Genomic DNA, 17,421 nt, shown 5'->3' with positions numbered 1-17,421 from the left:
AAACACAGGAACATGTGTGTTGGTGACAATCTGAGATGAATTAGGTGAGAGGTTGAGAAGCACTTGTGTCAGGAAGTGAGTGGGAGTGTGAGTAACACAAAACCTTAAAGTCAGTGAGCGGTGACAGGAAACAAGTTGTGTGAGAGTGTGTGTGTGTGTGTGTGACCCTTATTGCTGTGGTACAGTTGTGTAGCATTAAGCGACTAACCGCGTAGCGTAGGCTGGTTTGACTTCGTGTGGGTTTCTTCGGTCTGACCAGAAGACGAGCAGACGGTCAAAAAGCGGTTCTATATTAGCCACCACGCTCCGACCTTCTGGGTAGATCTGCAAAAGACCCCCATGAACCTGCAGACACACACACACACACACACACACACACACACACACAGAGGGGGGGGAGAGAGAGAGAGAGAGAGACACAGGAATGCACAGATTAAAGATCAGATTATACAATGTTGATAAGAACCTTAATCCTCACTGTACACTATACAGGGGATTAGATGTTTCATCTTTACGTACAACTCTATATCTCAGCCTGCAAAAAAAAAAAAAAAAAAAAAGAAGAAGGAAAGAAAAAACAAACAAACAAACAAAAAAAAAACAAAACAAGAAAAAAAAAAAACGCAGAGCGTTTGTGAGGCTCGAGGTGGAAGAGCAGACAGAGATGGCTGGGAACTCAGAACCAAAGAGATGTGTGGACGGTACCTTCACATCCCAGTCTTTGTTGAGATAGTAAATGCAGGTGATGCAACGGCCGTCACCGTTAGGGTTATCCACGTGCCTCACGTACCCCGTGCCGTTTCCAGGGTAACAGGCTACCATAGCCTGGAGAGAGGGAGAGAGAGAGAGAGAGAGAGAGAGATGTTGATGGCGATGTTGTGTTGAGTTACAATTCTGCAATAATAACAACAACAACAACAGAGTCTTTTGTCTGCTCTACATTCGGTCCATAAATGTGTGTATGAGTTGCGTTAATAAAGTGCTGTGGATTTGAGAAACCAAATCCTTCTCCAAGATTTCAAGCACACCTTAAAAAAAGCACTGACTATGCCAGATAAAAACTATTGAATGCTTAGGTCTGTAGACGTACAATATGCCATACAACTATAAGGATGACAAAGAGAGAAATTTTGAAAATGATTCAAATCTATTTCAAGCATTTTAAAAAATTAAGAAAAAAAAAAAAAAAGAATTTTACAACATTCACTGCTGTGCAACAACAGACTGCAGGTTAAAGTGTGGTCTTGCCACAAAACCCCTGCGTGAAAAAAACTTTAACCCCACGCTAATTATAGAAACCACACTTTCAGCAGAATGGTCACAGTTTTCTAAGCAGACAGATTTCTCTCAAAAGGAGCAGGGCGATGTGAATTTAAATATGTCCGACGTATTAATTAAAGTGATTAATTTAACAAACGCTTCCCTGAGGAACATCAATTAGACCTCTATCACTCTGGAGAACACAAAGAGGACCTAGTTTCCTAAAGACAAGCCACTCAGCACTCACATCGGCACTGCGGGGGGGAAGGGGGGGGGGGCAGGTTTGCTTGATAGACCCAAAAACACTGCCTGCACCGCTAGTTTACCGTGTCTCATCAGCACCGGCAAACGTCACAGCAATTAATACTCAGACCCCTTCAGCTACCACCCCTTTGTGTTCCTCTCCATTTGACCTCTTACAAAAAGCTACGAGATAAGGATGAGATGTGAGGAGAGACCTGCTCCTCCTTCTTCTTCATCATGGTCTTCATGGTTGTCAGCAATGCCCTTAACCTTTGCCATTTCTTCTCCTTCATCAATAATTCTTACGCTGTTCTCTATATACCGGTACTGTATGGAGCGGGAGGTTCTCGTCTTACAGGCCTGAGGGTTCTCCTGTACCTCTGGGAGGAGACCAAGCATGGGAGAGCCTGGGATTGGGAAAACAAGCTCCTGGGAAGAACCCAAACGCAGTCAATACACAGGCAGAATCCTCCGCTAGCTAAGAGGACACGCGATTCTACTTTTTAAACAAATTCCAAATAATATCTTATTGTGTAAGCATTGTTCTTTTTTTTTTTGCATATCAAAGGTTGCTGCAAACAATTCTTTGGAGAATGAAGTGGACGAAGTGCGCTGATAGTGAAAACGTTGAAATTTTTTTTGGGGGGTTTTTTGGGAGGTGCTGGTGCTTTAAAAGGCTGTGTTTGTGTGTGTGTGTGTGTGTGCGTGTGTGTGTGCGTGTGCGAGTGTGTGTGTGTGTGTGAGTGTGTGTGTGCGTGTGTATGTGTGTGTGTGTGTGTGTGTGTGTGTGTGTGTGAGAGTGTGTGTGTGTGCGAGTGTGCGTGTGTGTGTGTGAGTGTGCGTGTGCGTGTGAGCGTGAGTGTGAGTGCGTGTGCGTGAGCGTGAGTGAGTTTGAGTGTGTGTGAGTGTGTGTGTGTGTGTGTGTGGAATGGGGGGACTGGGATGGGAGGCGGTTTTCGTGTCAGCCGCGGAGTACAACGCTGACCTGTTTTTCTTGCACCTGCTACAGTGCACGCAAATCCGCTCTCCAAAAATGTTACTCTGCCCCTTTAAAAGTGTCTGGGCATTGGCACTATGAACGCCACCCCCCCTCCCCACCCACCCATCACAAAACACCACATCATCACTGGGCGGAGTCTGTTTTTTCACCAATACAAGTGCAGACTGACATATTCAAAATTCTGTCCCCGCCCAGTCCTACTTTCAATGTGTTAAATAATTTAACCCCTTCTCTACTAGAGCGCAGTGCAGAAATTCCACACCAAAGAGCGAGGCAGACTTAGACACAAGATCCTAATATATCACCACATCAGGGGATGGGCAGCCACTTTCCAACATTATCAGTAGCCTGTATAGGTCACAACATCAGGTCCAGTTTTCACAATGTCCCATATGACAGAGACGGAGAGAGAGGTAGTGAGATGTTTGATTTGTGTTTGGTCACCATGTCTGTAAGCGCCTGTCAGCCTCTAACAGTGAGCTATAGTAATATACTATCATTTGAACTCATTCACTGCTTGTTATGTTGGTCTGAATGACCATCCTGTAACTCATACATGAAAAGACTCCTGTGTGATGCTAAGTCTGAGGCAGACTGTTTGTTTTATGGAAATAAGTTTTTGGATGGTTATGTTGGCAACGCTTTTTTTTCTGCTTGTGGTAGAGCTTTTCAGTGTCTCAAGGGCGGGCGTGGGGCGTGGAGGGGGGGGGGGGGGGGAGAGGGTGAGGGGTCGTGTTTCGGCACGAATTTCAGCCATCGGGGTTCCGTGTATCAGCGCAGCTCTGTGATACGGTCAACGTTTTATCAGACCCAGGAGAGAACAACTCATTCCCTTACCGTCTAAACAAACGCCTGTTTCTCTCTCTCTCTCTCTCTCACACACACAAACCTTTTCCTTCTTTACCCTTTCACCATCTTTACATTTCTGTCTGTATCTTTTTTTTTATTTTTTAGTCTTCCTTCAAAACACTCCTTTCTCTCGCTTATTCTCTCTCTCTCTCTCTCTCTCTGTCTCTCTCTCTCTCTCTGTGTCTGTGTCTGTTATCTGAGCCCTCATCTGCACTAGTGTAGTGTTGGCGTAAACAGAGTCAGGCACTCCGGTGTCTTCCCCTCAGCACACACTATTCCGACTGCACAGGGGTTCGAGTCAGGGACCCACAGCTACACGCACAGCCAGTATACACACAGATACACCGTGTGCTCTAAGAACACAGCCCGTAAACAAACAACGCAGCCCTGCCCAGCTCACCGTGGCCTGAGTGGGAGAGGGCTGGGCCCACTCCTTTCTCTGTGGCCTTGTGCACCGTGTGGACGGTACGGTGAAATAGCGATTGGTTGATGTCTTTTCCAGGGGGCGGGAAGTTAATGAGGTGAAAGTACATGATTAATGTGCTCAAGTTGTTTTTGTTTTTGTTTTTTGTTTTTTTTTCCAGATCTGTACTCAAATCAACTTTCACTTTCTACCAGACTATATCAATAAAGAAATGATTTACTTTTTTTACTCCAATACATGTCTAATGACAATTCATTTCTTGTCATGACTTGTTTCATTTCGCATAGTCAATCAATAAGCCATTGCGTTATTTTTTTCGTTTAATAAAGTTATACCAGACTGAATGCGTTTGGGAACATCTCTTCTTTCAGGATATTTTCAGCAGTGTGGCAATATGACCTGACTGATGTGGATGTACACCAACATTCAGTGGTCACTGTTGAAAGCAGATCTCCTTTTCGTTAAGCTGTCACCCTCCAGTAAAACACGGAGCAGTAAGATACACTGTAGTTTGGTTGGATTCAACCCGTTAATGGTAATGTGAACTTGTATAATACAAACAAGCAAATGGTTGGGTTTTATTAATTGCAGGAGGCCAATTTTTTTTTCCAACTTGTACTCTTGTACTTTTTTTTAAACTTGTAATGAATACATTAATAGCCTGATACTTTACGACTTTAACTCAAATAGATTTTTTAATGGGTGACTTGAATTTTTTTATAGAGTCATTCTTTTATGGTTGTATCTTTACTTTAACTCTAGTGTAATATCTGAATACTTTTACCATTCCTGTACGTCTCTACTGACTGACTTGAGTGAGGCTACAGTCATGAATGGATACGCTGATGTAAGATTGAAACCTCTTTGCAAGTGATTCAGGCCCAAATACCATGTTGTTATCGAGATTTCAGAGAGTCACTTTTTAGGGAAGTAAAAATTTAAACAACAATGCACAACACAGCTGCAAAACATCAAAAAACCAAAGCAGGACTCTTACGCTGATCGAAACTGAAACATTCTGATGGAACCAACTTCATCCCCAGGAGAGTGAAACAAAGAGAGAGAGAGAGAGAGAGAGAGAGAGAGAGATAAAAACTGTTTACAGTCTTTTGAAAACAGCACCAGGGTTCAGCCAACACGACACTGACGCCCAAAAGTGAAATGATTCAGTTGAAATGGAGAGAATGAGAAGCGTTACTGCTTCATTAAGGGAGAACTAAAGTCAAATTAAGGACGGTGGCTCCCGTCGGGCCAACGTGGGCCAGAGTTTTCCTCCGTCCCTTTTGGACTCTCCGGTCAACTGGGCCCGGCCGCGGCCGTGTTCATTAGGCCGACACCGCGGGGCCGCTGTCTAATGATTAACCTTTCACCCCGCTGGGCCGGGCACTGACGACCAGATGGCTTTTCATCTGGGTCTCCCTCTGTCTTTCAATTATCGTTTACGCTGACACACCCGTGGCCTGAGTCTTCAAATCATTCTCAACAGGAGAGACCGTATGTCTGCTCTGACTCTGTGTACATCTGTGTGTGTTCCCACGGTACAGAGAGAACATTTAGTGGCTTTTGGAAGGCCACTCATAAGGACAGGGTTCAAGACACTACACATTAAAGGGAATAAAGGTGGGAGTGTGTGTGTGTGTGTGTGTGTGTGTGTGTGTGAGAAATCTGGGGACAAGAGAAAGTATTCAGCATAGGGTCATGTTGTGGTCCAGATCATGAACCTTGAAGTGGGTGAGTCTGCTCACGGAATTTCCCCGCATATGAGTGGCTGAGAGGCAACATGAGAGAGCCCTCTCACAGAATCCTGGGTAAAGAATATCTGCCCAAACCTTTTTTAAAAGTTCACTCTAAACATAAAACTGTCCTCAAACTGTACCAGGATGGGCTTTTCAGACTTTCCAAGACCAAAAAAAAAAAAAAAAGAAGAAGTTCCCCTTTCTGACTGTTTCTGGAACTGTGGCTAGTACACACACATTATGTAAGTTTGTTATTCAATCTTGTCCAGAAATTAAAAAAAAAAAAAAAAGACCGCAGGGCATGTCTACGGCCATGATCTGAATGAGAGTGAATAACTGTTACTTACAAGTTCACATTGGTAAACCAAAACCATATCACTGCCTTAGCCTGCAGGGTAAACACACGTTTTTCACAAAACATACTCACTAGACTCAGACCTGTTAGCCTGCATTACGGACTCCCACAGATGTGTTAAATGTGGCAATGGCAATAAATGACTAAGTAATTCATATACGGATGGTTAAGTATTCCCTGTGGAACAGTTAAGGAAGAATCAATATGAGGAATCACCTGGTTTGCTTTGAGTTAACACCCCCCACCCCCACCCCGTTATTCCGACAGTCGTCCAATGGACTCTATCTGTATTTATATGACATCAGTGGATTAATAACTGCCGTTAATACACTTGGCAAGCGTGGCTTGCCGGCACAGAGGGAAGAGAAAAGAAGTCACAGAGCAAATATTTTCCAGGAAGATAAGAAATGACGAGGATGACAAAGGCCAGATAAGGCCGTGTCCGTGGAGTGGAGAAGGGGAGAGAGAGAGAGAGGGAGCGAGAGAGAGAAGTGGCTGGTTTCGGGCAGATTGGGCATCTAAGGACAAGTTGCCAATTAATGATTCTGTCAGCAAAAGTGATCTTGGATAGAGAGAGAGAGACAGAGAGAGGGACAGAGAGAGAGGGAGAGAGAGAGAGAGAGAGAGAGAGAGAGAGCGAGCGAGCGAGCGAGAGAGAGAGAGAGAGGGACAGAGAGAGAGGGAGAGGGAGAGAGAGAGAGAGAGAGAGAGAGAGAGCGAGAGAGAGAGAGAGAGAGAGAGCGAGAGAGAGAGAGAGAGAGAGAGAGAGGCGAAATGAAGGATCGATGAGAGTTCACAGGGTTCATGACGGGTCAGCGTTGACCTTTTCTGCATTGCGTGATTCGTCTGTTTTAAGCGGCACAATGTGGAGTAACGTTTTCCTTTTCCTCTCTTTCTGCTCCACTCCTCCTCTCCTCCTCTCCACGTCTCCTCTCCATCCTATTCTTCTCCATCAGCTCTACCCTTCCCTTTTCTATAGCTCTTCTGTCATCAGGGTCGGATTTGATAAGGGCAATGGTGATTAAGTTAGATGACATGTGCGTGTGCGTGTGCGTGTTTGTGTAAAAGCACTACTTACGTATATAGATGTTTTTTGTGTGTGCGTGTGTTGACGTGTGAGAAAGAGAGAGAGAGAAAAAGAGGGAAAGGGAGAGAGGGGGAGAGAGAGAGAGAGTCAGAAAGAGAGAGAGCAGAAATGACTTTTGAGTTGTGTGTGTGTGTGTGTGTTTGTGTGTGTGTGTTCATACACTCCTCTGTGTGTGTGTGTGTGGTTAAATGCAGAAATGACCTCAGAATGATTCAGCATTGGCATTGAGCCAGGAGTGGGTGTGTGGGTGTTCAAGGTCAAAGGGTAAGAGTGCTTTGGGATGACAGTCACCTGTGTGTCACATGGGGGACAGAATAGGACTTCTTTAGGACGACAGTCACCTGTGTGTCACAGTGGGGACAGGGTAAGAGTGCTTTGGGATGACAGTCACCTGTGTGTCACAGGGGAGACAGAGTAAGTCTTCTGTTGGATGACAGTCACCTGTGTGTCACAGGGGAGACAGAATAAGACTTCTGTTGGATGACAGTCACCTGTGTGTCACAGGGGAGACAGAGTAAGTCTTCTGTTGGATGACAGTCACCTGTGTGTCACAGGGGGGACAGAATAAGACTTCTGTTGGATGACAGTCACCTGTGTGTCACAGGGGGGGACAGAATAAGACTTGTGTTGGATGACAGTCACCCGTGTGTCACAGGGGGGACAGAATAAGACTTCTGTGGGATGACAGTCACCTGTGTGTCACAGGGGGGGACAGGCTTAGAGTAGCCCGTTATGACAGACACCCATTTGTCACACGGCTCATGGCTCAACAGTACATCGATATCCCAAAAGCCTACACTCCCTGCTCTCTTCGGATATCCTTGCTATGTACCTGACCAAAAAAACAACAACACTCCAGCTATTCCTGAACAACAGCCGCTCCCTCAAACAGCGTCTAAAATTTCCCAAGTGCAAGCCACACACTCGGCCTTCGTTTTAACCCGGTCTCACAGCGTTCCCTTTGACCGAGGACGGCGGAGTTTTTTTTTTTTTTGCTGAAGAAATGTGGAAACTTTGGTGGAGCTGTCGTTAAGGCCTGTTATGACTCAGTGGCCCCTAAAACTAAAACCTCTGAAACAACATGAGCTCAGCGTCCACACACCAGACACCTCAGCGCCTAAGTCGCTCAGAAAAGACAAGACCCATTTTCTACTTCACCGTTTCCTTACTCTGTTTCATCACAGAATGTCCATTTTATCCACATCTGGGTAAAAAAAAAAAATGCATTTGAAGGGGGTTTTTTTTGCAATGTTTTGACCTCCTTTGTTTTCATTGTATCTTTTTTCTACTAAAGTAAAAAAAAAAAAAAAACCAGGGCTGAATACGTTGAAGCGACACCAAACAACTACCATATGAATGTTTTGTAAAGACTTTATCACAATTTCCCTCATGTAGTCAAATAGAAGTAGCGGATAAAGACCACTAGGAAAGCGAGCGCCGTGCTGTCTTTCCTTTGTGCTGAGGGAGAGTTGTTTACTCATAGTTCTCTTTCTCTTTGACATCCCTGAATTCTCTCGTTCAGGGAGCTTAGCTGCAGTGTACTGCTCATTGCCAAGTTACTGTGCTACCCAAGGTGTCTGTGTGCAAGCTAGCGCTATGCTAGTGAAACTCTCACGCTCTCTCCCTCTCTCTCTCCCTCTCCCTCTCTCTCTATGACGTCTGTGCGCTATGCTAGCCTACACCTGTTTCATTTTATATTACATCGGTCTACTCTTTCATATTGTGCTTTAGTATACTGGCTTCACCTGGCAAACTAGTACTCTCCTGCAACAGGAGTGAATTCATTAATCTTGTTTTGAGTCTGTGTTTGATCTCTGTGTTAGTGTCTGAGCCTGTCTAGTTGGACTGATGCATCTCTCCTGCTCTGTTTCTCCTTATTTGACCTCTGGAGTAGACTGTGTAAAAGCTGTGTTTCTGTGTTAGCGTCTACGCTAGTCTGCGCTTACTGTCGGAGGGGTAATATATGCATCTGGCGACAGTTGCTCTGGCTTTGTGTCAGTATCTCTATGCATGAATCTCTCTCTCTCTCTCTCTTTCTCACTCTTTCTCTCTCTGTCTATCTCTCTCTTTTTGGGAGGGGCATGTGAGGACACACTGCAGCAGACGTTGTGCTAACAATGCGACTACCGCTGTTCACAGGATACAAGCAGCTACATCTTCAACCCCGCTCTTCTTTCCCTGTCTGCTCTCTCTCTCTCTCTCTCTCTCTGTCTCTCCCTGTCTGTCTGTCTGTCTGTGTCTCTATGTTGTAATGTAGTAGGCAGGGAGATTCACACAGCGTTGACAGAAATGGAGACTAGCTTCTGAGCGCTGTTATCAGTGAGTCAGCCAGTCTGTACGATGCTGCCACTGCTGTGACATTACTCTGGGCACTGGCAGCATGAGCTAGCAACAATGCAATGTTTCACATGCCCTGTTTCCAGGGAAACGCTGGGCAAATATTTTGGCCAACTAGCAAAAGAGAGAGGCTGATAAGGCACTAGAGAGAGAGAGTGCAAGTGGAGAGAGAGAGAGAGAGAGAGAGAGAGAGAGAGAGAGATTGAAAAGGAGGGAGGAAGGGGTACAGAGGGATATTCACAGCTATAGAGACAGAGAAAAGGGGGACTTGTGCACTAAAGGAGTGAAGAAGAGAGAAAATAAAAGATTTAAAAGAGGGGCAATGTCTCAGGCAACCACCCATTCTTCCCTCTTTCCGCCTCTCCTCTTACCTCCTCTTTTCTAAGCCTCCCCGGTGGTTTCTCACGCTAATTCCAAACTCTAAAAAGTAAAGTATACACCATCTCTGGCTCACAAGTCTGAGTGAATTACTGTATTACATCAGTAAATGGATGACTAAGACAGAGCAGGCAGAGAGAGAGAGAGAGAGGAAGAGAGAGAGGAAGAGAGAGAGAGAGAGAGAGAGAGGGAGAGAGAGAAAGAGAGAGAGAGGGAGAGGGTGAGAACCCGTCTAAGGCTGACAGACAGACTTAAAGTGCAAGTTCCTGATAGTGAAGATGTGACCTTTTGTCTTGGAACACCTCAGCGTTGGTAATGCAAACAGATTTTCCAAACACCACGTCATCCCTTGGTCATGGGACGTTTTAGCGGTAATAAATGACATCAGAAACACTTGGATAAAAACTGCCAGACGGAATGGAATGACAATGAAACATCACTCAAGCACAGTGTTATGCTAAGACAGGCTATTTAATAAACACAATTCAAACACAGACATACACACACTTGCTCACAGACGTCTTCTCAGTCACGTACACCCCGAAATCTCCTCAAATATGAAACTATTCAGGGAATCAGTTACAATCAACTCTAATCCCCTGTCCTGACCTTATTTATTTATTTATTTATTTATTTTGCGTGCGTGCGTGTGTGTGTGTGCGCGCGCGTGTGTATCTTGTTCTTAACAAACCTCAGCCAAACTCACTGAAAGACTGAGCAGACAAGAAGGAAACTTAGCAACCAGGACACAAGGACGGCCTCAGCAAACAGCCTCTAATTGTGAAGAATTCAGCGCTGAGGTGAGTTGAGGATACAGGATAAAGGCCGACAGAACAGAACAAAGACCTCACGGAGAGAGGAGAGAGAGAGAGACAGAGAGAGAGAAAGAGAGAGAGAGTGATCTTGGCCCCTCGTGGAGCTAAATTCAAACCCATGCCAAAAACTGCCAGCATCCTCTCAAAGTCTCGAGGTTTCACAAAAAGGTCGTTCGGCTAGAGTTACGGCCATCTACACCAACTAATAGGTGTAAGGGTGGGGTGTGCTGTCAAAACTTTAGCTGTTGGTTTGATACTGGCATGACCACTCACATCAGCGCTAATAGCACTTTTAACGTGAACAGAAAAGGGTGAGTCATTAGAATGCACTAGTTCGTCAAACAGCGTCCGTGACACAAACAGATCAATTCAAGTCGAAACCAGACAGCTGAACGCCATGTCTGTCGACACGCGATACACCACGATGCAATAATAATAAAATTAAATTAAATTAAATTAAAAAAAAAAAAAAACACACAGCAGACGAAGGGCAAAGATAAACAATGCGCGGAAGAGAAGCATTCCTTTAAACACAAAACTATTGTGACACCGCAATTATGAAACAGACTGAGAAAATAACATGAGACAAAGCCACTAGCGACTAGATTTACGTCTCGATACGGTGGGATAAAAGTGTAGGATGCCAGGGGTTTTTTTTGTTCTTTTTTTGGGGGGGGGGGGGGGCATGGAGAGCGTCTCTGGTTGCACACAAGGCACACGGGCATAAAACGGAGCAGACGCTACGCTGGCATGATCTGACAAGCTCAAATAACCTGACATGCGTCATAAGGGCCAAGTTTACACTTCAGCCATATGTGGGTTGATTAGAGTGACGCAACCCGTCTGGGGTCAGTGAGAGAGAGAGAGACAGAAAAACATTTTTTTTTTCCCCCCGCAAAGGTGTTTGTGGTTTGTGGTATTCTATTATATTTAATAGAATACCCGTTTCAGGTTTTACGTATAATAACTGTCCGAGGGCTCAGCGGTGTTTTAATAGCTTCCCAGTGACTAATCCTAAAGAGTGTATTTTCTCTGACTTGTCACATAAAAATGAAGTCATTCATGTGCCGTCAAAAATAAGGAAACGAAACGACAATCGATATTTAGTCATACTGAGTCATGCGCAAAATATCAGGATCTGACAAACTTGAATAAAAAAAAGAAAAAAAAAAAGAAAAAAGCAATCTAGGGGAAAAAAGAAGTTTTGAAATGTTCGCGACCGTCATTTTATGGTGAAGCACTTCTGAGTTCAAGAACAAACATGAACAAGGGACGAATAAGTGATGCAATTAGTCTCCAGAATATTATATTAAAAGCTGAACCTATCAAATGTCTGTAACTCGGTATGCGTACTGAAGACTTCAGTTGTTTAAAGTACATATAAACTAAATGTAAAAGACATATAAACAGTGAAGGTATGCATGCACACACAGGCACGTGCACGCACACACACACACACACACACACACACACACACACCCTCTTACTGAACCAGTGGTAAGAATGTATTGTTTGTGTGCGGGCTGGAGATGAAGATTGAGAGAGGCAGTCTTCAAAGGCAGAGAAACACTGATCCAGGGCACAGATACGGAGAGAGAAAAAGACTGCGGATTTCCCTGATGAACTGGCAACAGTCTGTGGTACAAAGGGCTACGCACCAGACTGGCAGCAGAACGGGACTCTGCCCCGTGGCACGACGGACACCGTACGCCCATCGCGTTCCGGCTCGGTGCGACCGAGACCGATAGAGAACTACAATTACCAGAGTAAAACCACGGTCAGAGCAGACGGTAAAGCCCTAAAGACATTTAAAGAGTGTATAATTAAAGCAAAAAAAAAACAAACAAAAAAAACCAACTCACATTGGTAGTCATTCACTTGGTATTAGTGACAACTGTTCGTTATCGCTTCCGATTTTACCTTGAAAAATGAAGTAAAAAAGCTGTTATGAGTCAACATTTGGATGAAGACTGGGAGGAGAGAGGGGCTTATGCTAAGGACAGGGCTACAGACTGTGTGTAAAACAGTGTTGCAATCAGACCTAAGGCAGTGATCCAAAAGAGGGAAGAGGTAGTCGAACCTGCAAATGGCAGTCCACAAAAAAACATTTGTGGCTCAGGACACTTCACTGGAAACTAACATTAAAAAAAGAGAGAGAGAGAGAGCAAGAGCACTGGGATTTCAGGCACATCTCACGGACAAAGTAAGGGGCTGACATTTTCGGGGTTATTAAGGATCACTTTTGTATTTTAGCGAGAGCAGATCTTTTCAGTGCTTCGCCAGCAGAACCTTCTAGAACCCACACCCTAGAGAGCTAACAGAACCTTGGCCTGAATGTTCCAGCTTTGTGTCGCTGCATTTCACAGTGACTCAAAAGGGAGGCAAATCCCCCCCCCCCCCCCCCCCCCCCCCCCCCCCCCGGCTCTATGTGGCTGTTTCTTCTCGCGAATCTTCCTGTGTTTAACTCCACCCCCCTCAATAACAATTGCTCTCAACGCTGTGAGGTACAACAGATACCCATATTCATGCTGACAGCTGGTCCAGACTCATTCAGAACACATTAACACCAGTGCCCAACACACACACACACACACACACACCTCTCAGTTACACATGTAGGGTACAACTGGTGGTCCATACAGTGTCCAGTGCACAGCAGCACCTGTCGTCATGGTAACCCCAAACACATCTGCCACGCCCCCCCCCCCTCCTGCACTCTCACCTTTGTACGTCCGTTGATGACATAATCCCCGAGCTTGCCGTTAGCAGCACTGTGCATCACCGCTTCGTCGATGTGGGCCATGAGCGTGCCGATGTTCTCGCAGCCAGGTTCCCGACCCTCCACCCAGGCAATCTGGTCTCCACGGATACTGCGGGAAGGGATGCTCCTCTGGCTGACCAGCTGCCCGCCGCGGAACTTCCCGCTGTGGTTTAGTGTCTCCACCTCCTCCAACACACGCTCCCCCAGCCGTGGTCCCAGAAAGCCATCTTTTACACATATACCGTAGTATTTCATGCAAGGTATAATATACTGCTGTGCCATGAGTTCTGGAGACCAGCCCGAACCTATCGGAGGTATGGAAGGGGCTTCAATTGGCGATGTTTGCCCCCCTACAGAATTTGGCATTACCTTATGTCCGTTGTGGTGGGGTCTGGCATGAGTAGGCTGACCGTGCTGGCTGCTGTCGTGGTTATGGTTGCTATGGGCAGCGAGAGGGACGACAGCCCTGGTGCTTTTAGGACCTGTGTCTGTTTTGGGGTCGTTGTCCACCCGCCTCCTCTTGCAGTCTGAGGAGTGATAAGCGTCCGTCGCATGAGATGTGTCCGGAGTCCCTGTCAACCCTACACCCCCGCTACCTAAAACCCCCTTCCCTGTGTCCCTGTTTTCTTCATCACTCTTCCTCTGATGATGCAACTGTTTGCATCTTAATTCTCCGTTTGTTCTCTTCTGTAGAACAGGGCATTTGTCACATTGTGCTCTGTCCGAGTTTTCCACCGGCCACAGTGCCCCATTCGGGGTCTCGTGTACCCCCTTCAATTGCGAGTAGCCGTTAGGCGTCTGTGCTGGTACTCCATTGCAGTTCCCTTCTGTAGTAGCTGACGGGGACACTACACCACCGTTGTAGACTGGCAAGCCGGTTTTTGTCTCTTTCTTTAGAACTGTGATCCCGGGACCCACCGTTTTGGAAGCTAAGCCAGTCAAAAGCTCAGCGGCTGTGGTGGTCCCCGCCGACGGAGTGCAGTACGCGTTCAGTCCCATTTTTACCGCTTTATGAACATCAGAGGAGCTGCGTGTGACTTTCTCCGGCGTCGAAGAAATACTGTCGTTTCCGCGGGGAGAGCTTGTGTTTAAAAGGTCCGTGCGTTCCAAGCTCTCCATTTCATCTCGTCTACTCCTAGATGCGCACGTAGCTCACGTCCAACATTCATTTTCTACTAAATCCTCTGAACAAACGTCTGTGCGCAGCACAACTGGCGGCGCTGTGAGCACAAACGAACGCAGCACAGTTTAAAACTTTCATAGTTAAAAAAAAAATCTTTATTTCTTGGCGGTTTAAACTCCTAGACGTAGTTTTTTTACATTCCACGAGCGTTCTCCCCCGGATTCATTCATTCCTATGAAGAGCAATAGCGGAGTTATAAACGGCCTCATCAAAGCTGACCATGTATACGTCAGTCATAAAACATATGGACATATGAGTCTACTTTCTTTTTATATTTATTTTTCAAAACACAGAAAATATATGAAGAGGCTTCATTAAATGGCCACGTAACAGCAAACTTCGAAATGGTTATGACGATCAAAGTCCGCACTGACACACGGAGTGCAATGGGCCGCATTAATATATGACATAGCATTTGACTATGACATTTGTCTTTATAACTGCCTAAATATACTTGTAGGTAACTTACGTTAAATGACACAAGGAAAAATACAAAAGACACCGATAGGCTATATATACACATACACACATATAAATATATAGGCTGTATAGTTTCTCTGAGTAGCATAGAAATATAAATGAATTGTTCACAGGAATCTGTTAATGTTTTGAACAATTCTGTATATATATATATATATATATATATGATTGAACTATTTAATCGAAGGCATAAGCTAACCTACGTATGTTCTAACTTTTAATTAGCAATTTTTTCCCTCTTCTCCGAACAATTTAGCATTATATATCCCTGCTGACAGACTTTAAGCCTAAAATAGAAGCCAGGGTATCTCTTATGAAACATATGTGTATACTCTTGACAAACTGAGGCATACAAAATGCAGCATGATATATGAGACTTTTTGTAGTAACCACAGTTAACGAGAAGTCTTGAAACCGCAAACACCACCAATAAACAAAAGCATGACGAATTTTTAAAATTCTGTTTTTTTACCCTCCATTGTGACGCGATATTGGTTAAGCCGGCAACTATTTCACACTATGAAATTTAATAATTTACTCAATTTGTATAACTACAATGTAAGGTTTTACATTCAACATCATGAAATCAGCCAACATTTTTAGCAACATTTATAGTTCTACATATAACAGACTTACCACTGCTTACCTCTTAGCGGCAAAGGCGCTGAAAACGACTGATTAAGAGCCCATATAATTTCCGGGATTCGTACGCCCATGGCCGAAATACTCTGATTCATATTAAATTTAAAAAACACATATCCACAACTTCAAAATTAAACGACGTCAAATGCAGACTGTACAAATACTGCATGGGGAAACAGACAAGTTTACGCTTAGTATCGGCTCACTCTGCTCTAGGAGCACCTCTTCCCTCCGCTCGCTCTCTCTCTCTTTCTCTCTGTGTGCCTCTCTCGCTCTTTTTTCTCTTGCTCTCTCTCCATTACCGATTCTGTCAGTTACACGTGCGCACAGGCGTCACGTGACACCGTGGCCCGCAACGAAAACAAATAATCACTGCACGCAAGAGAGAACTTTACATTTTGTTGGCTTTTATATTCAAAACAAATATCTAAAAATGTATGTGTCACATTCAATTGACAACAGATAACGATGTCACTTTTTTAAACTGACAAACTATGTTACTTGCTTTTTTTTTTTCACTTCTCAATTCTGAGAAGTGAATTACAGTTCAGTAGAGTGAAAAAGAAAAGACAACCAACTCAGTGGATGAATGAATGAATGAATGTTTTAGACATAGCTTTTTTAAACTATAAAACTCAGATAACACAGCTGTGTGACATGTTGAGTCGCAGCAGTTGGCGGGATTAGCCTATTGTTAATGTACAGTCGCCTCTCTGCACGTGACACACTATATGTCTCTTTGCATTAGGTCAAATGTGAGCTTAATCTCAAGGTGAACCAGTGGACAGGCCCATTACTGGTGAAAGAACATGACCCCCAAGAGTTTTCCATACTGCTTCTACTGTCCCTACTGCATCTACTACAACAACTACTACTACTAATAATGGCAATAATAATAATAATAATAATACATTAGACAAACAGACATGTGCACGCACACACACAACAACAACAGCAACGGGAACAGCAACAACAACAAGAACAACAACAAAAATACAGACTTTTGCAAGAATTCTTAAGATGCAGATTAAGATACTGGCAGCTTTTGGAAGAAGAACTTTGGAACAAAATACATTCTATGTACTTTTGTTTATCCTGAGACAAACACACACCCCCACACACGCGCACATGCACATAACAGACCTACAAGGGCAATGAAGAATAGACCACTGACCTGCATTTTCATGTGTCAAATGTATTTTTCCCCTGAAGATTTTTGCTCTCTTTAGCCATCTTCCAGTTATGTGCACACTTCTTACAACGTAAACATATTTGTGTGTGTGTGTGTGTGTGTGTGTGTGTGTGTGTTTTGTACAGTGCATTAAGTCTGGATATTTATCTTTGACATAGATACTGTGAAATAGACACCTAGATACTGACTTAAGTTTAACATTAATTCATTCCTCTATTGTTTTAAATAATAAATACGGCACCGTTAAAAAAGAAAGAAAGAAAGAAAGAAAAAAAAAAAAACCCTCTGCTAACTGGCCTCGCAGAAGCCAGAAACCTTATCCGATCATGTGATTTATTGTAACACAACGGGCAAGTCAGCAAAAAACTGGGGTTCAGCCTGAACCATACCACTTCCTCTCCGCGTGCCTTCTCACGTACAAGAGCAACTGTTGTGAAAAAAAAAAACAAAGGTCATATTTATTAAGGTAAGGGAAACACATAAGTCCTCACAGGCCTACTACAGAGGCCAGACAAGACTCTGTAAACAAGGCGCTAACAAACCAAGAGCGGTGACGAGGTCAAAGCATCCAAACCCTGTCATCTGCCTCATGACATCTTTGTCGCGGGATCACCTTTAAACACACCCATGGTGCTCTGTTGGCCTACTTGCACTGTCTCATCTCCAGTAACTGAATTTA

At 44.4% G+C, this 17,421-nt stretch overlaps 1 protein-coding gene across 1 annotated transcript in view; it reads right to left on the bottom strand.

Moving 5' to 3' along the window:
• Positions 1-15,790, bottom strand: part of egln2 (egl-9 family hypoxia-inducible factor 2) — a 19,241-nt gene extending 3,451 nt beyond the window's left edge. The window contains exons 1-4 of the mRNA XM_030778746.1: positions 15,555-15,790; positions 13,207-14,600; positions 706-825; positions 209-345 (exon numbers count right to left, since the gene is read on the bottom strand). Of these exons, the coding sequence (XP_030634606.1) occupies positions 209-345; positions 706-825; positions 13,207-14,364 (1,415 nt within the window). The 5' untranslated portion in view covers positions 14,365-14,600; positions 15,555-15,790. The remainder of the gene's footprint in view (positions 1-208; positions 346-705; positions 826-13,206; positions 14,601-15,554) is intronic.
• Between the last annotated feature and the right edge of the window lie 1,631 nt (positions 15,791-17,421).

Source organism: Chanos chanos, chromosome 6 (assembly GCF_902362185.1).
Source record: "Chanos chanos chromosome 6, fChaCha1.1, whole genome shotgun sequence".
Classification (NCBI taxonomy): domain Eukaryota; kingdom Metazoa; phylum Chordata; class Actinopteri; order Gonorynchiformes; family Chanidae; genus Chanos; species Chanos chanos.
The sequence above is the reverse complement of the archived record's forward strand: the minus strand, read 5'-3'. Positions and strand labels throughout refer to the sequence as shown.